General features: G+C 44.1%; 1 protein-coding gene across 1 annotated transcript in view; it reads right to left on the minus strand.

Annotated features, from left to right (window-relative positions):
* The window catches only part of ttn.2 (titin, tandem duplicate 2), a 472,252-nt gene that overhangs the window by 182,220 nt on the left and 267,934 nt on the right, over nucleotides 1-22,098 (minus strand). The window contains 18 exon segments of the mRNA XM_034187115.1: nucleotides 2,584-2,702; nucleotides 2,997-3,139; nucleotides 3,264-3,420; nucleotides 4,990-5,005; nucleotides 5,007-5,046; nucleotides 5,048-5,097; nucleotides 5,099-5,289; nucleotides 5,421-5,891; nucleotides 6,048-6,350; nucleotides 7,450-7,630; nucleotides 7,761-7,879; nucleotides 9,404-9,528; nucleotides 13,014-13,167; nucleotides 13,400-13,705; nucleotides 13,909-14,105; nucleotides 18,982-19,087; nucleotides 19,228-19,527; nucleotides 21,789-22,088. Of these exon segments, the coding sequence (XP_034043006.1) occupies nucleotides 2,584-2,702; nucleotides 2,997-3,139; nucleotides 3,264-3,420; nucleotides 4,990-5,005; nucleotides 5,007-5,046; nucleotides 5,048-5,097; nucleotides 5,099-5,289; nucleotides 5,421-5,891; nucleotides 6,048-6,350; nucleotides 7,450-7,630; nucleotides 7,761-7,879; nucleotides 9,404-9,528; nucleotides 13,014-13,167; nucleotides 13,400-13,705; nucleotides 13,909-14,105; nucleotides 18,982-19,087; nucleotides 19,228-19,527; nucleotides 21,789-22,088 (3,278 nt within the window).

The following is a 22,098-nucleotide window of genomic DNA, read 5'->3' on the forward strand; positions in this document are numbered from 1 at the left end:
CACTGCTGTAGTTTTTGCGCCGCCGTTTCTCGTAATCAGCACGAATAATAATACTTGGTACCAATGGAAAGACTGATGTTTTGTCTACAAACGACCACAAGCTCGACCGGATCCAGCCGTCCTGGTGATCAGCAGAGGAATCCAAACATCCCGGTGTCTGCGGTGTGCACGCTTTTCTGACTCACTCATTCTGCAAGTTTGAAAGTAACGATCTCTAAAACGTAGCAAGGTGAGTTAGCCGTTCGGTGTGTTTTGGTTCTAGAGTGGGAAAATACTTACTTACTTGGGTAGAAATGTCAGTGTGTAAGGCGTGCTGTTTATCTCCGACGTGAAACGTGCCGGTTGTGGATCACTGAAGCAGCAGCCTCGTGTCTGTACTTGTGATCCATGTGGACTTTGGGGCTCATCTCAACATCACGAATGGACATGAATGTGGGGGCTTTTACTTTTTAATTCGGGAGAAATCTCACCTCCACACTTCATTTTTTGCTCGTAAAAACGTATAACGGCGCCTTTCGAAACTAAGTAAATTCTCATTTAATAAGTATAATTTATATCATTTTATGTTCAGAACACATTCGTGGGCACAGTGTGTATCATTCTGTATTAGAAGGGCTCCAGCCAGATGCCAGGAATGAACCCAAAGTGACACAGAGTGTCGTGATCCAGAACCGGGCAAAGTGATCCATTTCTGGCAAATGTTTGCACCACACATAATGTGGCTTCACACTTTAAGTAGAAGCGCTACACCATCCAGACTTCTTCAGCTAGACAACATCCAAATACACAATACAACAATACACAATTAAAGGACATTCAGCTGCATTATGGCTCCGTATAGCGGGACTTTATAAAAGGTGATCCAGAACTGGGCAACTCTCTCTTCGTGCTAGGGATGTCCCAATCAGGTTTTTTTTTGGCCCCGATCCGATTCCGAGTCATCTGATTTTGAGTATCTGCCGATACCGAGTCCCGATCCGATACTTTAAAAAACTGAATGAACAATGAACAAATGCTAAATATATAATAATTTCATTTTAATCACCTTATTTTATTATTTATCACTTAAACAGTGCACTTCTCCTTGACGTAGCTTGAACAATCAAGTAATAATCTACCAGACTTAAAAAATGTACAAATTTCCACGTTATTTTATTTATTTAAAAATAAAATGTCCAAGGTTTTGTATGTTAAACAAGAAATGATCTAATCTGAAATAACAGGTGGTTTTAATTTATAGATGAAACGTTTCTAAAGAACCATTTATTGATTTAGCTATTTTAATTACAAGTGTTCTAAACTTTTGTAAACAGTAATCAAACAACAACAAAAAACATTTCCAAGGATTTTTCTTCAGACACGTGGTTTCTGCACTGATCCTCGGTTCAAATCCCTGCCTGACTGGAAAATCACTAAGGGCCCTTGGGCAAGGTCTTTAATCCCCTATTGCTCCCGGTGTGTAGTGAGCACCTTGTATGGCAGCACCCTGACATCGGGGTGAATGTGAGGCATAATTGTAAAGTGCTTTGAGCGTCTGATGCAGATGGAAAAGCGCTATATAAATGCAGTCCATTTACCATTTGTACAGATCAGTGGTTTCTGCCACTAGTCTTCCGTGTTTTGGCCCGACGCATCATTCCTATTGGACAGCACGAAGCTACGTCACAGCTCAGAGTGTCAAAAGTTCAAAAGTCAACTTGAAAAGTCAAAGGAAAAAAAACAACTTACACTTGCGTCCGGACAGTCCTCAGTGTGTCCCTGATGCTTTATCAGTGTTCAACAAGTTCAGAGCAGCGCAGTGAACGTGCACACCATCTCTCGCTTCAGGCTGAGCGCGTAAACACACCAACAGCAGTTCTGCCAAAGAAAACTTTGTGCACGTAACTCCCCCACCTCTGTCAGGTTGAACTGATGTTTTTTCTTTTGTTCAATTAAAAAAAAAAAAAGATTGGGTTGAACTTTGACTGCGTCAGCCTGCCGACAAGTGGCAATGCGCGCTCCCGTCAGAAGCGTCGTGTTGTGTCAAAAGCCGAGCTAAAGCTTCTGATGCCTCTAAAAAGCAACGCGTCTCACGCCTCTGACGCTTCTGACGTGTGAAAGGCCCATTAATCTGCAACAATGAGCCTGAAATAGTGCTGATCAAAATAATGAGGATAAAATCTATATTGGATTCCTGATCGGGAGGCAACGTCCAATTTCCATCAAGTCTGAAACCACGTGATTGGGCCCGATTTCCGATCACGTGATCGGATCGGGACATCCCTACTTTGTGCCCTTCTCTCTCTCTCTGTCAAAGGAAGCTATCAGATCAGCAGTAACCCTCCAGAGTGTCCTACTCTATCACACAAACAGTTCACCGTTTCATATTTCTGTCAATAATGAATCTGTTTTTCCTCCTGTAGACTTGATGAAGCTGGTTTAATGTTCTGCTCAGGAGGAGACCACGCTGCTGAACCTTCAGAGCAAACATACTGAACGGGGGTCAGTCCAGCATGACACAGAACCCTATCTGGTGCATTTCTGAAGTTAGAAAGGCTAAAAATGTTGCAGATATGAGTAAGAGGATTGGCAGAGAGATCTGACCTTATCCACATGATATCCCAGGATTTCTCCACCCCCGGTGTCAGCTGGTGGGTCCCACTCCACATCGATGGAGTGGTCAGTGGTGGTTGCCACCCGGACCACTGGAGGTCCAGGAAGTACTGCAGGATTAACACATGCCATTAGTGTCCCGGCTCACATCCTTTTCCACAACTCTGCATCATGTTCATGACAACACTGAATTCAACTCTGACCTCAGTGGATCAAAATCAAAACCAAAATCAGGCACTGAACTTAGACCTGGATCCGGTCTTTGTAGCCCAGTCCCTTTTAGAGTTGGCAAACGTGCTTGTTGATCCGTTAAAATCAGATCCCGCAGACGTGATGAGAAAATATAAAACATGCTTGTATTTAGGAGCTGTGGAGAATCTGATTGTCTTAAAGACTTTACGTACAGATCGGGGCCTGAGCTTTCTTGGGCTCGGAGGGAGGACTGAATTTTCCTGGACCCGCCTGGTTTTCCGCTGCCACCCTGAAGATGTAGGTCAGCCCGTCCAGCAGACCTTCAACGTTCATCTGAGTGTCAGGAGCCATGTTCCTGCAGTGCAGACCAGAGGACAGCATTCAGAACCAGACCAGCTGTTCTAAAGACCCGTGGCAGTATTCGAGGGTTTTGCATTAAAACAGGACCCTGAATTATTTGTGACACCACGTTCACTCACCGGCTGGCGCGTGCCCAGTGCGAGCTGTTGATTTCCCGCCGTTCCACCCAGTAACCCACGATGGGGCTGCCGTGTCGTTGGGCTCGTTCCATTTGACCCAGCATGCTGGCTGCTGTAACGTCAGTCACCTGCGGCTTATCTGGAGCCTCGGGAGGTTCTGACACAAGAACAAAAGTGGTGATTGAGGTCTGAAGTAAACACTGAGGTCATCTTTAAAGATCTGAAGTCTAACTGACGCTGCTGCTGGTGTTCAGCTAATGAGGCGGGTAACGGCCTGAAATTCGTCCTGTTGTTTGTTAAGGTGTCTCACCAAAGCTGTCTCCACATTATAAAGAAACAAACTACCTCCGACTAAATCAGTGAGCAGTGACACAGTTTTCAGGAGGAAATGCACAAACATTGGTAAGATCAATAAGATTGATTTGATTAATGTGCCGCGGCCGACGCAGAGTTCTAACCAAAAACAGGACAATCGATCGTATCCTTTTGTCATGTGAATGTGAGATAACGGAGCAGATCACGGAAAAATTGAGGTGATGGTGGAACAAACGCCAACATCGGACGTGCCGGTTCTCATGACATTTTGCAGCGTCAACTGGCCACTTGAAAATTCAAGATGGCGACCTACTGAAAATTAGTTTTGAATAGAAATTTTCATATTTGATCGATTAGAAATGAGCTTGATCTCAAATTCCATTTTGTTATGTTTTACTTGCTATTTATTATGTTTTATTTTGTTTATGTGTCACATTATGTTTGTTCCATTTAGTCTTAATGGTTTCCACCCAGCACACTTTGAAAGTGTCGGCCGATTAAAAGGTGTTTAATGTTGATTATATCGTCCTGTTATCTTGCGTATATACTGTAGCTAAGAGTGTCAAATTGTTGTTGGAACAGGAAAAATTGAATCCACATGCCTGAAAACCTGCAATTTGACACCAAAACCACACAAGTCAAACAAGTAACAGCATCTCTGAGAGAAAAAAATGATTTTGGGGTTAATGTGGCAGCCATTGTGAAATTCGACACCCTCTCAGATTAAAGTGGCCATCTTGAAAAATGGGCCCACCTTGGATTTTCAAGTGGCCAATCAACCAGATTTGGTGAGAATCATCATGACAAATTTGGCACTTGTAATGGACTGCATTTACATAGCACTTTTTTCCAATCTACATCAGATGCTCAAAGTGCTTTACAATAATGCCTCACATGATGTCAGGGTGCTGCCATGCAAGGCACTCACTGCACACCAGGAGCAACTAAGGGATTAAGGAGCTTTCACAAGGGCCCTTAGTGATTTTCCAGTCAGGCTGCTGTTTGAAATTAGGATCCTCTGGTTTGAAGCCCAACACTTAACCACTAGACCATCACCACTTGTATCAGCATTTGCACAATTTTACTGTAAAACTGATGGTATCTGCTCCACTAAGACCAGATTCTAAGGTTTGGTAGCAAATGCTGATGGAGCCTTACGTGCCGGCCTGTGGTCCACTGTCTCTGGGTCCAGGTTTACTCTGTTCCTAAAGTGTTTCCTATAACTTGCAAACCGTCACATTTATTATTATTTAAAGTCAGGATTTAGTTATTATGGGTCTTCTGGTGGCTCTTTGTGGTTGCTCTGGTGGATTCTGGTGTCTCTCACTTTTTCTGAATCTGTAACTGTGTTCTGAGTTCCTTGAAGCTATGAAAACCTAAGAATGTTTTCTTTTCTTAGTTTTCTTCATACCAAATGGGTTCTTGGCGAATCCGAGGTTTGGAGATGCACGGTGTTCCGGGACCAAGTGTTTTCAGCTACAACTCTGAAGATGTACTCCTTCTTCTCAATGAGTTTTTGGCACCAGGTAGTGGCATCCTTCGCGTGGAAGTGACACAGCTGAAGCCGATCTCCAGCTGGAGTTGTCCTTCTTCTCCAGTGTGTAGTTCAAGATCTCACTGCCTCCATCGTCCAGGGGAGGATCCCACTTACAGATCACAGAGTTCTTCCTCACCTCCTCGAATCGGACGTTCACCGGTGGCCCAGGAGTGTCTGCAAACGGAAGCATTCTTTTGAGCATCATGAATCCTTACTGTTTTTATAATTCAGCGACAAAACGTTTCATCTGGAAGACTACAAACATAACTATGTGACTTAAATGTGGACTGAAGACGTCATCTCACCGAGCACGTTGACCTCACAGGTTGCTGAGGCGACACCGTGGTCATTCTTGACCTTCACCGTGTAAACGCCGTGGTCGGGCCGGACAGAGTCCTTGATCACAAGGGAGGACACGCCCCTCCGAATGTTGTCAATGGATGCACGCTCATTGAGGGTTGGGTAGTCAGGCTCCTCCTCCTCTGGCTCAGGTTCAGCCTTTTTCTCCTCTTTTTTTTCTTCTTCCTTCACCTCTCCCTCCTTCTTCTCTCCCTCTGCCTCCTCCTTCTTCTCCACCTCCTTCTTTTCCACTTTCTTCTTCAGGGGTTTTTCAGGCCTCCTGCGAAGTGACTCGGGCGAGATAACTCGCTTGTTCCAGTACCAGGTGATCTCAGGGTACGGCGCACCGGAAATGTTGGCATCCAGGCAAATCTCGCAGCCTCGCTTCACACTCAGACCGGACTGCAGGCTGCCGCTCAGGAAAACCTTTGGAGGATCTGAGAGAGAGAACACCATAAAATTAAGACCACAATAATGAGGCAAAATCTGCCTTTTTCAACAAGCAAATAGAGGTCGCCTTGAGTCTTCAAAACAAAGTCACATCTTTAATGGCTCACAGACACGGAGGACAGATAGCACCAGTGTGTTCCTACCAATGGTGTCGGCAACCTTGACAAACGGGGTGTTGCGGGATGGCTCGCTGATCCCGGCGGAGTTCTCAGCCTTGACTCTGAAGGTGTAGCTCTTGGCCTCGGTCAGGTCGCGGACGGTGTAGGACAGGACAGGAACCAGGAAGTCGTTGCACCGCTGCCACTTGTCATCGCCTTTCAGCTGCTTCTCCAGGATGTAGCCCATGATCTTGGTTCCGCCGTCATACATCGGCGGCTTCCAGGTCAGCGTGACGGTGCTGCATGTGGGGTTGTGTGTCTCCACATCCACTGGTGGATCAGGGGCATCTGGATAAGTTCAAGAGAAGGATTTTAGATCAGGAATTGTAATTCTAAAGAAAATAAAGACTTTTGACACAAACACAAAAATAAAAACGAGAAGCTGATGAACCCTTTGTATCAGTAAAACCGTGTATCCTCAGTTTGCTAGCAGTATTCTAAAGAACTTAGAGCGCCGACTGAGAGGTGACATTCAGTGTCACCTCTCGCAGATTTTGACCGACCCCAGTGTGATGGCGTGTTGATCACACTGTAAATCACAAACATCCTAACACAGCAGGTTGTTGGATTCATGGTTTTACTCTCTAAAAAGTCTCAAAATGATGGGATGTTGTGAATCTGGAAACAAAAATCCATCTGAAAATGGATGTAAAACATAACAAATTTTTAGGTCAAAACACTTGTTAATGTTCAAGGATAGGCTATCAGAGCAGGTGATGCAACGCTACATCATTGTTACTCAGACTCAAAAAAAAGAAGCAAATGTAAAGTCAAATGGTGTAAATAATTTCAAATGTGTTTTCTAGAACAAAATGAACCTGACTGAGTGATGAGCAGATCTCCCCCTCACACACGTGCATGTCCAAGGGTACGCTCTGTGCACCATGCTATTGTCTCCATTAACTAGCCTAACTTGCATCTTACACATCTACATGTTCTACCTGCATGTCCACCGTCACCTACTTTAGCCGTGTACACCTCACTACAAAACAGAAAACAATCAGCAAAGTATTTAAATTCTAGCTTCAAGTGCAGCTGTGGGTCGGGTCATTAAACAACGCATATGTATTTTTGGGGGTTAGGTGGTGTGGATTGACTCTCATGCTGGGTTGGGTGGACCCTGTGACCCGTGCATCACTAATAAGCACTCTAACTGAACCAACAGCACCTGGTCTTGGAGCACACAGGTGGCAGTGCATTCTGGTCACTAAAGGTTTTTTAACTAACCAGGGGTCATGAGCATGAAAGAGCTTTTGGTTTTTGGGGTCACATTGGTTTAATATTAAAAGATTCCACAGTTCTACTTGCAAAACATCTGAACCAGTTCCCGCGTTGAGGCGTTTCAGAATAATTCTGGTGTCCTGTTTCTTGTCAGATGTTTTCTTACGCTTCTGGTCCTCTGCGATGACGGGGTTCCGCAGCTCGATGAACTCTCCTCCTCCGATCTTATTGATAGCTTGGACTCTGAAATAGTACTCTGCACCGGGGACAAGGTCTTTGACAATCCAACTGATCTTGTTCTCTCCAGACATTATGTTGACATAGGTCCTCCTTCCAGCCTCACGCCGCTGTTCAGAACACACAAACATGGTCAGAACATGAGGATGATCCAGCAATAAGGTTTTATTGGGCTCAGACAATCTGTTCAGACCCCAGTGTCAGATTTCTGAGAATTAAAATATTCCCTTAGTCACAGACCTGCAGGATGTAGTGCAGAACTGGAGTTCCCCCGTCATAGTCTGGAGGATCCCACGTAACCTTACATGAGCTTTTGGTGACTTCTGAGGCAACAATGTCTTTACAGGGTCCAGGCAGACCTAGACACAGAGGGGCAGGGTGAAAACTGGTCCCCTGCTGAGGGTTCAAACTCACACGTACAACAGTTTGACCCAAAGATACTTAAATAACACCAAACCTGGCTGTAGTTTCATCAAAGTGTAACAAGAAACGTCACACATTCATTTTTTATTTCTCTGTATGAAAACATTAGTTGTTTTTTTTTAATCACTAACTTTGGACATTTTATTAAATGTTCTGACTGGAAAGTTTGATGAGGATATTTGGTCAAACATATCCTAGAATGCCCTAGTTTCACTACTAGATCCTGTTACTGATGTAGGTGCCATCTCTGCTAGGATGCCGAGACTTTAATTCAATCCCGTTTCGCTGTTGCGACTCGTGAACTCTGTTAAAAGAGTTTTTGACCCAATGCCAAACAAACTGTTTAAGGACGTGAGGGCTACACTTGGATCCACTATGGTGAAAATTATTAACCTGCCACTAACACCATTTTTAAATCTGCAGTGATCAAACCTAAGCTTAAGATTCCTAACTTAGATTGTATTTCAGTGAAAAATTACAGACAGATATTTAATCTGTACTTTTGCTCTAAAATTCTTGAAAAAGTGGTTTCACAGCAACTTGTGGATTATCTTCCAGAACATAACCTCTTTGAGCTGCTGCAGTTGGTGTTTGAAATGAACCACTCCACAGAGACAGCACTTAATAAAGTGAATGACCTGCTGCTTCCGACGGACTCATACAGGCACAGTGCTGCTATGGTTAGATCTCTGCACTGCATTCAATACGGTGGACCATCATTTAATACTAATAGGATTGAGAGTTACTTTGACCAGTTAATGTTGGCCTTGGACTTGTGTTATTCGAAACAGCGATAAAGTGATAAATCTTGGGGTGCCCTTTGATCCCACCCTGTCCTTTGACCTATACATCAGAGAAGTAACTAAGAATGCTTTCTCTCACTTCTGTAATATAGGGAGGGTCTGTCCTTTCATGTCCTATGGCTGATGTAGAGACTGGTCCATGCCTTTGTCTCTTCAAGATTGCATTACCGTAAAGTCCTGTTCTCTGGCTTTCTGCCTGTGTGAGGTGAGAATTTATGGTTTTGTTATTAACATAGAAAATCCTTCATGGACTAGTGCCTCCCTATCTGGCTGACCTAATTAAACTGTACGTGTGCTGTTCCAGAGGTTAAGAAGAACTCAGCAGGTCACAGAGCTTTGTCTTACTGTGCACCTGTTCTGTGGAACTGAATTCATATTTATTTAAGATTCAGGTGTACCACTAGCTAACCAGTACAAAGTTAGCATTTCTTTGTCCTAGTTAAAAGCAGTTCAGGTCAGACAATAAATCAATGCAAACGTACAAATCACTGTTGTGTCATGTCAGGACTAAAGGATCCCAACACGGTTTTTCTGTTTTTGGACGTGATGATGTTGAATATGTGACATTTGGAATCAGGTTTTTTTTGGGGGGGGGGGGGGGGGGGGGGGGGTATTTTTTTGCTGACATGGTTGTCGGCAGCGATGATGTCATCGTACCAATGACTTTGACATTGATGGTGGCACTGGCGGCTCCCAGTTTGTTCTCCAGAGTAACTTTGTACTGTCCAGCATCACCGTGAACGGAGCTGTCTACCTCCAGGTGGCAGGCCGTGTACGCCTTCCTGTCCAACAAAAACAATCCCATCAGCCACTTCTGCAGCAGATAACTCTGAATGTTCATTCACTTCAAATTTCACTTCAAAGTGTTTCATTTCTGTGAACTGATGCTCAGTGTGATATTTATCACTCAGCTGGTCACTTTGATCTGGACTCAGTTACCACAACCACACAAAAGGAGCATTAATAACATTAATCCATAAGTTATTCAGCATTTGAAACTGGTGAAGTTCTTCTGGTTGTTTAATTGTTGTATTGATGGTTTTGTTTCCAGGATTCCAGCGGTGTGACATTTAGTTCAGTCACGTCCACCTTCAAGTTAAATTTGGCAGACATCGTAATGACGTTGTGTTGGTGACCTCATTCTTAAGAACGGTTCCAGAGTCTGGCCGTCTCTTTGTTCTAGACCTCAGGTCACTCTGAATGATTGGCTTTGTAGTCTGTTGCTCACTGACTTCCAAAACCTGTTGATGTTGTGATCATCGATTGTGGCATCTGTTTGGCACCAGCGTAGTGTACACTCTATTCTGAAATGAACAACTCGACTGCAACTTGTTTTGAAGTAAAGGTGTCGAGTCTTCAGACTTCATCCATCATGACTTTCAACTTGCTGGTTTTACGAGTGTTCTCAATTTTAGACATTGTGTGTTGTGTAGCCTGATGTTTGAGCGTGTCATTGTGTAGGCCGACGGTTGCCTCTAACAACATCCTTACTCCGGGAGTACTCTGGAGTCTACCAACCACAGTGTCTGTACACAAGTACAAGAGCGTGTGAATTTAGAGTTCAGATATTTTTAGAAACATTTCTTGACAGATAACAGTAAATATGTGGGTGATTCTTTAAATACGGGCACTATTGGCCTTGTAAATGTAATTTCCACCACACCGTTGCCTTACAATATAAAGCACCTCGGGGCAACTGTTTGTTGTGATTTGGCGCTATATACACTCAACAAAAATATAAACGCAACACTTTTGGTTTTGCTCCCATTTTGTATGAGATGAACTCAAAGATCTAACACTTTTTCCACATACACAATATCACCATTTCCCTCAAATATTGTTCACAAACCAGTCTAAATCTGTGATAGTGAGCACTTCTCCTTTGCTGAGATAATCCATCCCACCTCACAGGTGTGCCATATCAAGATGCTGATTAGACACCATGATTAGTGCACAGGTGTGCCTTAGACTGCCCACAATAAAAGGCCACTCTGAAAGGTGCAGTTTTGTTTTATTGGGGGGGGGGATACCAGTCAGTATCTGGTGTGACCACCATTTGCCTCATGCAGTGCAACACATCTCCTTCGCATAGAGCTGATCAGGTTGTCAATTGTGGCCTGTGGAATGTTGGTCCACTCCTCTTCAATGGCTGTGCGAAGTTGCTGGATATTGGCAGGAACTGGTACACGCTGTCGTATACGCCGGTCCAGAGCATCCCAAACATGCTCAATGGGTGACATGTCCGGTGAGTATGCCGGCCATGCAAGAACTGGGACATTTTCAGCTTCCAAGAATTGTGTACAGATCCTTGCAACATGGGGCCGTGCATTATCCAGCTGCAACATGAGGTGATGTTCTTGGATGTATGGCACAACAATGGGCCTCAGGATCTCGTCACGGTATCTCTGTGCATTCAAAATGCCATCAATAAAATGCACCTGTGTTCTTCGTCCATAACAGATGCCTGCCCATACCATAAACCCCACCGCCACCATGGGCCACTCGATCCACAACATTGACATCAGAAAACCGCTCACCCACACGACGCCACACACGCTGTCTGCCATCTGCCCTGGACAGTGTGAACCGGGATTCATCCGTGAAGAGAACACCTCTCCAACGTGCCAAACGCCAGCGAATGTGAGCATTTGCCCACTCAAGTCGGTTACGACGATGAACTGGAGTCAGGTCGAGACCCCGATGAGGACGACGAGCATGCAGATGAGCTTCCCTGAGATGGTTTATGACAGTTTGTGCAGAAATTCTTTGGTTATGCAAACCGATTGTTTCAGCAGCTGTCTGAGTGGCTGGTCTCAGACAATCTTGGAGGTGAACATGCTGGATGTGGAGGTCCTGGGCTGGTGTGGTTACACGTGGTCTGCGGTTGTTAGCCTGGTTGGATGTACTGCCAAATTCTCTGAAACGCCTTTGGAGACGGCTTATGGTAGAGAAATGAACATTCAATACACGAGCAACAGCTCTGGTTGACATTCCTGCTGTCAGCATGCCAATTGCACGCTCCCTCAAATCTTGCGACATCTGTGGCATTGTGCTGTGTGATAAAACTGCACCTTTCAGAGTGGCCTTTTATTGTGGGCAGTCTAAGGCACACCTGTGCACTAATCATGGTGTCTAATCAGCATCTTGATATGGCACACCTGTGAGGTGGGATGGATTATCTCAGCAAAGGAGAAGTGCTCACTATCACAGATTTAGACTGGTTTGTGAACAATATTTGAGGGAAATGGTGATATTGTGTATGTGGAAAAAGTTTTAGATCTTTGAGTTCATCTCATACAAAATGGGAGCAAAACCAAAAGTGTTGCGTTTATATTTTTGTTGAGTGTATGATGTGCTTTGATGTCACTGTTTATCTCCATAGAAACTACCCAAACAATCTTTCATACAAACTGCTTAAAGGGACATTACAGTGTTGTGGTGGAAATTACGGCAATAGTGTGGGACAACTACATTTTGTTTAAAAAAATCACAACAGTTGTATGACATTGAATACCCCAATTATGTTTTGATTATTTTACTGATATTTTATTCAGAGATATTTTAAAACATTAGAAAAAATGTTTCTTTACCATTCATTTTTATCATTGAAGATCAAAAGTCTGGGTGTGGGACAAGCACAAAATGACAATATTTGCATATAATGATGCTGAAAAAAGGTGAAAAAGTCATCATAGACTACTAGAACAAATTTCTTAACACACTTTCATTGTAAAGATAACTATAAAAGTGTGAAATTTCCCCTTTTTTCTGTTTTTCATACAATATGATCAAAGGACATAATAAGTGCCCGTAGTCTAAGAATCACCCATGTATTAAATATTGTCTGTTATTAGCTTTGATAAGTACATTTTTTTAAAAAACGTGTCACAGTAACAACAAATCTAGTGCCCTATGTTTGTGGTGGGCGGGGCTACAGTGGCTGTTTTTAATGCACCTGAATAATCAGTGGGATCAGATTATCCGGATTCAACAAGAGGCACAAATCTCTGCTGAGATTCGTCATCTCCTTCATCTCCTTCAGCTGAACCCAGCTGAACTGCAGGTGGCGCCAGTTCACCAAAGTACAAATAATCAAAAATCAATGGATAGACGATGAAAATATTCATTAAAATCAATGATTCTGGAGCCACATCTGGTTGAATGTTGAAAGCAGTCTTCCTTGCCCCTGGGTGTACCTCTCCACTTTGACTTCAGTTCATGTTGGGTGTTTTAGATCTCAAATGATGGACAGAAACAAGTTTCTGACCTGATGTTCAGGCGCTCGTCTGGCTTCAGCTCCTTGCCGTCTTTGTGCCATGTGATTCTGGGTGAGGGGACAGCTCTGAAGGGCACCGGGATATGCAGCTTCTCTGTTTCCACAACTACCAGGTCCAAAGTCTGGAAGTCCAGTGTCGGGTTGCCTGGAAACACAACAAAGTCCAACAAAAAGTCCAAAGTCAGACTCAAGCACATACTAACTACACATCTCAAAATGCTAATCCTGGAAACTGGTTTTAAAAAAATGACTGGTTGGTGTGTGTTTGATGAGTTGTAGAAGGTTCCATGTTCTTATTTGTAGCAGAAAATAAGTTAAAACACTGGCACGGGCTGGTGTCGATATCGAACCAAAGTTCAACAGGAAATGGAACTTACAGTCAGAGTCTTGGGCGAATACATTCTCGGAGATGTCAGATGGTTCACTGATGCCGATGGCATTAATGGCTCTCACTCTGAGGATGTACTCCTTTTCAGGGACCACGCCCTCCTCCACGCGGTATTTCAGCTCCTTCACTGGACGGGAGTTCACCCTCATCCACTTTTCTGTCCCGGCCTCACACATCTCGATATGGTAGCCAGTGATGGGGCAACCGCCGTCTCTCTGTGGCGGCTTCCACGCAATGGACAGGAAGTCCCGGCTGGCCTCAGTTACATGAAGCTCGACAGGTGGTGATGGGACACCTGGAGGGGAATGGACCGTTAAACAAGGCATTTAGGAAAAGCCTCCTTTGGTAGATTCAGGCCTCAGTAAAGTCAAAGTTGTTCTTTTTTTCTGTTGTTGAGAGGACTCTGGACAATAACAATAATAATAATAGTTATAATAATAATACTAAAAATTGGATGGCTAACCAACTGAGAAGGAAATGTCAGATTTATGGACCAACCTGTTGGATCTTCGATAGTGAGGAGCTCAGTGGGTTCACTTGGATGACCAACACCCGCCTCATTCTCAGCACAGACTTGGAACTGCACCTCCGTCCCCTCAATAACGTCTGTCACCCTGTACTTACAGTCTGGACCTGAAGTCTTAGCAGACTTTACCCAGCGGGTTCCCAGCCTTTCCTTCTTTTCAATGAGGTACCTGCAGGACAGAGACACCAGACCATAATACATCAAAAACACTGACTTTAATTAAGTACAGAGGACCTCAAACTCCACCAAGAACCAAGCCAGACGAGTCTTCAATGCAATCTTTTATTTTAGATTTGTTCTGGCAGAGGCAAGGTGAAAAAGTGGAATTCTGACATTAGAATCCTAAAATGCTGCTGTTGGAAGTTCAAGAAGTGCTGCTGTTGAAGTGATGAAGCTTCATGAGATGACATGTCCACAAAGCCTGATGCTCTCTTGAGTCAACAAGGCCACTATGAGATTGGAAATAAAAGTCAGTAAAAAACAGATGTCTTCTATGTGAGGAACTTGTCCATGATGTACAATTGTTCTGGAAGGTCACCAGGTTAAAGCAAAAATAGCTTTGGCTGCACAGGAAGACAAACATAAAGGACTCCAAATCAGCCTGAAATCAGAGGACTCAATCCTCCCTGAAATCAGAGGACTGCAAACTACCTTCAAACCTGGGGACTCCAAACTACCCTCAAACCAGAGGACTCCAAACTACCCTCAAACAGGACTCCAAACTACCCTCAAACCAGAAGACTCCAAACTACCTTCAAACCAGAGGACTCCAAAATACCTTCAAACCAGAGGACTCCAAAATACCTTCAAACCAGAGGACTCCAAACTACCCTCAAACCAGAGGACTCCAAACTACCTTCAAACCTGAGGACTCCAAACTACCCTCAAACCAAAGGACTCCAAACTGCCTTCAAACCAGAGGACTCCAAACTACCCTCAAACCAAAGGACTCCAAACTACCCTCAAACCAGGACTTCAAGCTACCCTCAAACAGGACTCCAAACTACCCTCAAACCAGAAGACTCCAAACTACCTTCAAACCAGAGGACTCCAAAATACCTTCAAACCAGAGGACTCCAAAATACCTTCAAACCAGAGGACTCCAAACTACCTTCAAACCAGAGGACTCCAAACTACCCTCAAACCAGAGGACTCCAAACTCCATTAAAACCAGAGGACTCCAAAATACCATTAAAACCAGAGGACTCCAAAATACCTTCAAACCAGAGGACTCCAAAATACCCTCAAACCAGAGGACTCCAAACTACCCTCAAACCAGAGGACTCCGAACTACCTTCAAACCAGAGGACTCCGAACTACCTTCAAACCAGAGGACTCCATACTACATTCAAACCAAAGGACTCCAAAGTACCTTCAAACCAGAGGACTCCAAACTACCCTCAAACCAAAGGACTCCAAACTACCCTCAAACCAGGACTCCAAGCTACCCTCAAACCAGAAGACTCCAAACTACCTTCAAACCAGAGGACTCCAAACTACCTTCAAACCAGAGGACTCCAAACTACATTCAAACCAGAGGACTCCGAACTACCTTCAAACCAGAGGACTCCAAACTACCTTCAAACCAGAGGACTCCAAACTACATTCAAACCAGAGGACTCCAAACTACATTCAAACCAGAGGACTCCAAATACCTTCAAACCAGAGGACTCCAAACTACCCTCAAACCAGAGGACTCCGAACTACCTTCAAACCAGAAGACTGCAAATTACCTTCAAACCACAGGACTCCATACTACATTCAAACCAGAGGACTCCAAACTACGTTCAAACCAGAGGACTCCAAACTACGTTCAAACCAGAGGACTCCAAACTACGTTCAAACCAGAGGACTCCAAACTACGTTCAAACCAGAGGACTCCAAACTACGTTCAAACCAGAGGACTCCAAACTACCCTCAAACCAGGACTCCAAGCTACCCTCAAACAGGACTCCAAACTACCCTCAAACCAGAAGACTCCAAACTACCTTCAAACCAGAAGACTCCAAACTACATTCAAACCAGAGGACTCCAAAATACCCTCAAACCAGAGGACTCCAAACTACCTTCAAACTAGAGGACTCCAAACTACCGTCAAACTAGAAGACTCCAAACTACATTCAAACCAGAGGACTCCAAAATACCCTCAAACCAGAGGACTCCAAACTACCTTCAAACTAGAGGACTCCAAACTACCGTCAAACTAGAAGACTGCAAATTACCTTCAAACCAGAGGACTCCATACTACATTCAAACTACCCTCAAACCAGAGGACTCCAAACTACCCTCAAACCAGGACTCCGTACTACATTCAAACCAGAAGACTCCAAACTACCTTCAAACCAGAGGACTCCAAACTACCCTCAAACCAGAGGACTCCGAACTACCTTCAACTACCTTCCACTTCAGAGACAGCAAGGATGCACAGAGCCTATGTCGAGGCATTCAGGCTGTCATTGACTACAAGCCAGCACCACAGAGCTGTGAGAGCAACACCTCACTGCTCAACAACCTGAACCGCTTCTTTGCACGTTTTGAAGCACTGAACACCACACAGCCACAGAAGACCCCACCCTCTCCCCACGACCAGACCCTGTGCCTCCCTGTCGCCACCGTGAAGAAGACACTGGTGGCCATCAACATCTGCAAAGCAACAGGTCCGGACAACATCCCACCTTTAACACTTCCTTGAAGCAAGCCGTTGTTCCATCATGCTTCAAAGCTGCCACCATCATACCTGTGCCAAAAAAATCAGCTCCATCCTGCTTCAATGACTACGTCCGGTGACACTACCACCCATCATCATGAAGTGCTTCGAACGGCTAGTCATGTCACACATCAAATCCATCCTCCCCCCACCCTAGACTCCAAACTGCTTTCAAACCAGAGGACTCCAAACTACCCCCAAACCAAAGGACTCCAAACTACCTCCAAACCAAAGGATTCCAAACTACCTCCAAACCAAATGACTCAAACTACCTTCAAACTAAAGGATGCCAAACCACCTTCAAACCAGAGGACTCCAAACTGCTTTCAAACCAGAGGACTCCAAACTATCTTCAAACCAAAGGACTCCAAACTACCCCCAAACCAAAGGACTCCAAACTACCTCCAAACCAAAGGATTCCAAACTACCTCCAAACCAAATGACTCAAACTACCTTCAAACTAAAGGATGCCAAACCACCTTCAAACCAGAGGACTCCAAACTGCTTTCAAACCAGAGGACTCCAAACTGCTTTCAAACCAGAGGACTCCAAACTATCTTCAAACCAAAGGACTCCAAACTACCTCCAAACCAAAGGACTCCAAACTACCTTCAAACTCATCTGTTGCCCATGACAATGTCCTGGACTGATTCACTTTATCACCACCACACCACTTGGACAGTGTCTTAACAAAAATCTGCTGCTGCTACAAATACTGAATGGTTCGCTCTACTGCACTTTCCACTTTTACTATTACCTCAGACACGACACTGTAAATACTAAATACTTGTCCTTATTGTCAAAATGTCTTGTCCTGTCATCACAGAGGGAAGGTGAGAAATTAAATTTTGATTCCTTGTATGTCTAGTACATGTGAAGAATTGACAATAAAGCCGACTGTGACTTTGAAAAAAAAATCAGAGGACTCCAAACTACCTTCAAACCATAGGACTCCAAAGTACCTCCAAACCAGAGGACTCCAAACTATCTTCAAACCAGAGGACTCCAAACTACCTTCAAACCATAGGACTAACTACCTTTAAACCAGAGGACTCCAAACTACCTCCAAACCAGAGGACCCCAAACTACCTTCAAATCAGAGGACTGCAAACTACCTTCATACCAAAGGACTCCAAAATGCTTTCAAATCAGAGGACTCCAAACTACCTCCAAACCAAAGGACTCCAAACTACCTCCAAACCAAAGGACTCCAAAATACCTTCAAACCAGAGGACTCCAAACTACCTCCAAACCAAAGGACTCCAAACTACCTCCAAACCAAAGGACTCCAAACTACTTTCAAACCAAAGGACTCCAAACTACTTTCAAACCAAAGGACTCCAAACTACCTCCAAACCAAAGGACTCCAAACTACTTTCAAACCAGAGGACTCCAAACTGCTTTCAAATCAGAGGACTCCAAACTACCTCCAAACCAAAGGACTCCAAACTACCTTCAAACCAGAGGACTCCGAACTACCTTCAAACCAAAGGACTCCAAACTACCTTCAAACCAAAGGACTCCAAACTACCTTCAAACCATAGGACTAACTACCTTTAAACCAGAGGACTCCAAACTACCTCCAAACCAGAGGACCCCAAACTACCTTCAAATCAGAGGACTGCAAACTACCTTCATACCAAAGGACTCCAAAATGCTTTCAAATCAGAGGACTCCAAACTACCTCCAAACCAAAGGACTCCAAACTACCTCCAAACCAAAGGACTCCAAAATACCTTCAAACCAGAGGACTCCAAACTACCTCCAAACCAAAGGACTCCAAACTACCTCCAAACCAAAGGACTCCAAACTACTTTCAAACCAAAGGACTCCAAACTACTTTCAAACCAAAGGACTCCAAACTACTTTCAAACCAAAGGACTCCAAACTACCTCCAAACCAAAGGACTCCAAACTACTTTCAAACCAGAGGACTCCAAACTACCTTCAAACCAAAGGACTCCAAACTACCTTCAAACCAAAGGACTCCAAACTACCTTTAAATCAGATGAGATCATCCCAATATGATGTTTTCATGGTCTGTTTCTTGGCATTATTGTTTTCCTCTTTGATTATGTATATGACCTCCTTAAAAAATAAAAGTAAGAGTAAAAGTGACTGTTTCACAGCAAATTGTAGGTTTTTTGGTCAATGAACCTACATCCTCTTCTTCAGAAGAAGTAGAAGAGGATGCAGGAGACAAAGAATAGTTTCAGTTACCGAGGATCAGACAGAAAAATCAGTAAGATGCACTTGAGCAAGGCAGCATCCTGATAACGGTGTGTGTGAATGGGTGAATGTGAGCCATCATTGTAAAGTGCTTTGAGCTTCTTATTTACCTGAGGATCGGCCGGCCTCCATCGTTTTTGGGGGCCTTCCACTGCAGGTCCACGTATGTTTTTGTTACTGTGTTGACAGTCAGGGCATACGGCGGTCCAGGAGTAGCTGCGATAAAAACAAACATTTAATTTGGTGTTAAGGAAAACGGGATGTAGTGAGTGCTGTTCTGATCAGTTTGTGGAGTTTTAGAAATGACAACTGATAAAATCTCATCAGGATGTGAGTGGAAAATATGTGCAACTTACTGAAGGTGTCCTTAGCCAGCACAGAGTCCTCCAGCTCACAGAACGGACCAATGCCCACAGCGTTCTCAGCAGCAATGCGGAACACGTAGAGGGAGCCCTCGCTCAGCGGCGTCACGGTGCACTTCAGCTCCTTGACAGTGGTGTCCACAGCCTGCCAGCCTTTACGCCGCACATCCCGCTTCTCCACCACATAGTTTGTGATGGGTGAGCCGCCGTCACGCTCTGGGACCGCCCATTTCAAGTCTGCACTGACCCTGTTGATGCTGACGACCTCCAGCCAGCGAGGAGCTGTGGGAGGGTCTGAGAGGAGGAGGCAACAAGAGGAATTCAGATTAAATGTTCCACATCTGAGTCAGTAAGTAAGTAAATGTTATTTATAATCACGCTTTTAACAGATAAAAATCACAAAATGAAAGTATAACACTACTATATAAAACAATAGAATACTGCATAAAACAACAGATTAATTCAAAGCATGTCTGAATAATAATGTCTTCAGCTGCTTTTTAAAAGAGCCAATGGAGTCAAATTCCACAGCCTTGGTGCCATGACCTGAAAGGCCCGATCCCCGCGACATTTAACCCACGTACGTGGAACCAACAGCAACCTTTGACCTGAAAATCTAAGAGCTCCGGATGAAGAATAAGGTTTCAGCAGGTCAGAGATATACTGAAGAGAATGACCATGTAAGGCCTTAAAAGTTAAAACTCTAATTTTAAAATGAAACCTAAAACCCTTTACTGGCAACCAATGAAGAGAAACCAAAACTGGAGTCATATGGGACTGCAGCCTTCTGTACAGACTGAAGGTGATCCAAAGCTGATTTACTGAAACAAAAAGACCATTACAATAATCCAAAGGAGAAGCGATAAAAGCATGAAGAATCATCTCATATTCAATCTTTAACACCAGTAATCTGAGTTTTGAAATATTCCTTAAATGATAAAAACAATTTCGAACCAGCTGTTTGGAATGACGCAAAATGTCGAAAATGACACCTAAATTTCTAAGGCTCGGCTGAACAGAAGAGCCTAAGAAGCCGATATGCCGCCTAATTTCTGAAAACATGGTCAGGAGCAATAATCAATGTTTCTGTTTTATCAGTATTTACCTGGAGGAAATTGTTGTTTAACCATTGCTTGATTTCTGTCAGGCAATTAATTAACGTAGACAATTTATAAAACTCAGAGGCTCTGAAAGAACAATATAACTGAATGTCATCAGCATAGAGATGATACGATGATGTTGTCATGGTGAGTGGACCAAGTTAACATCTTGATGTTTGTCTCTGACGGCTCCTCAGCTGGTTTTCACCCTCGAGCCTCAGTTTGAGAACTTCAGCTTGGGTTTTTTTCCCTCTTGGTCCATTCTAGACCCTCAGTGCTTCCGGAGTCCCAATTTGACATATAATTCTTATGGGGTTTCAGTTTTTGGATGTGTTGTTGAATTTGTTCAGACATTTCTCAGGTCTGAAGCTTTAACTTGTCACAGTTTTCTGTTCCATGGTACATTGTCAAACAAAGGTCAGACTGACACTTGCTCTGGAATCTTGGTTTCCTGACTGACCAGTATTTTTGGTAGAATCTTGGTTTGACATGTTAGTTTTGTTCTGGAGCCTCAATGTGGCATTTCTTAAGATCCCAACTTTTTATATCCCCAAAACTCAAAATTGCCATGATTGTGATTCTGACAAATTTCCTTGTCCTCTGTCTCCCTCTGGTGTCTCTGTGGTGACTTCTGCTTTGGATGTATTTTGTAATCATTCCCAGCGGGATAAAGTCTCATTTGGACAAACCGAGTGTGTTCTAGAACCTCAGCTTGGCACCAAATTCTAGAATCTCAGTTTGAATTTTTATTCTAGAACCTCAGTCTATCTTCTATTTGCCATGTCTGGCAACTCAGGGCAGCATAGTGGGTGCGTCCCTGTTTTAAAGCCTATTTTTCACCATCATCACGTCCAGAGTCCCCGTGTGACATTTGTCCTGGAGCCTCGGTATTATGCATGTATCTGACATGTGCCTGCATTGCAGAGTCTGAGGCTCGTGTCTCACCCTGTTCATGTCCCCTCACCTCAGTCGGATTTGAACAAACTAAAAAAATCATGGTGATGAACTCCCTCACCGCGTCATCTGTGTGACTCCGTGAGGGTGCTGCGTGGTATTCACACACGAATCCTTGCACCTGCAAAGACCGCGGTAGTGCCGCTTGACTTTCACATGTGCGCTGCGCGGTACATGTGTGGACTGCTCAAGGTTTGTGGCCGTAATTTTAGCTGCCACTCTGGACGGCGTTCAGCAGACAGTCGGCTGTCGTGTGCGCACATGTCAGAAAGACGAATTCAGTGAGATTCCACACAAAACATTTTTTGCCTGTTTTCATGTGATTTTGTGTCTCCGCCTCCTCTCCACCAGTGATGCATCAGTGAGATACGAGCCTGGGAAATGTGTTCTGGAGCTGTGGTTTGAAGCAGTGTGTCCACTCTCTTACACTAACAGTGGTTGTTGTCCAGTTTCGGTTTGACCAAATGACATGAAATGACCCACAGCATCAGTTTGACTTACTGAGTCGTTCCTTGCAGAGCACCGGGTCGCTCGGCTCACTGGGTTCACTTTCTCCAGCCACATTGACTGCTCGCACCCTGAATGAGTACTCCTGCTTCTCCATCAGACCCTTCAAGAAGTACTCTAGGAAGGTGATATTATCCACGGCATGGATCCAGTCTGTTGTTCCACTCTTCAGCATCTCAATAACATAACTATCAATCTTTGCTCCGCCATCATGTTCTGGTTTGGTCCACATCAGGAAGCATGAGGTCTTAGCCACATCCTTCACTGTGGGCTTCCCAGGAGGCCATGGAGGATCTGGACAACA

This window comes from Thalassophryne amazonica, chromosome 14, assembly GCF_902500255.1.
Source record: "Thalassophryne amazonica chromosome 14, fThaAma1.1, whole genome shotgun sequence".
NCBI lineage: Eukaryota > Metazoa > Chordata > Actinopteri > Batrachoidiformes > Batrachoididae > Thalassophryne > Thalassophryne amazonica.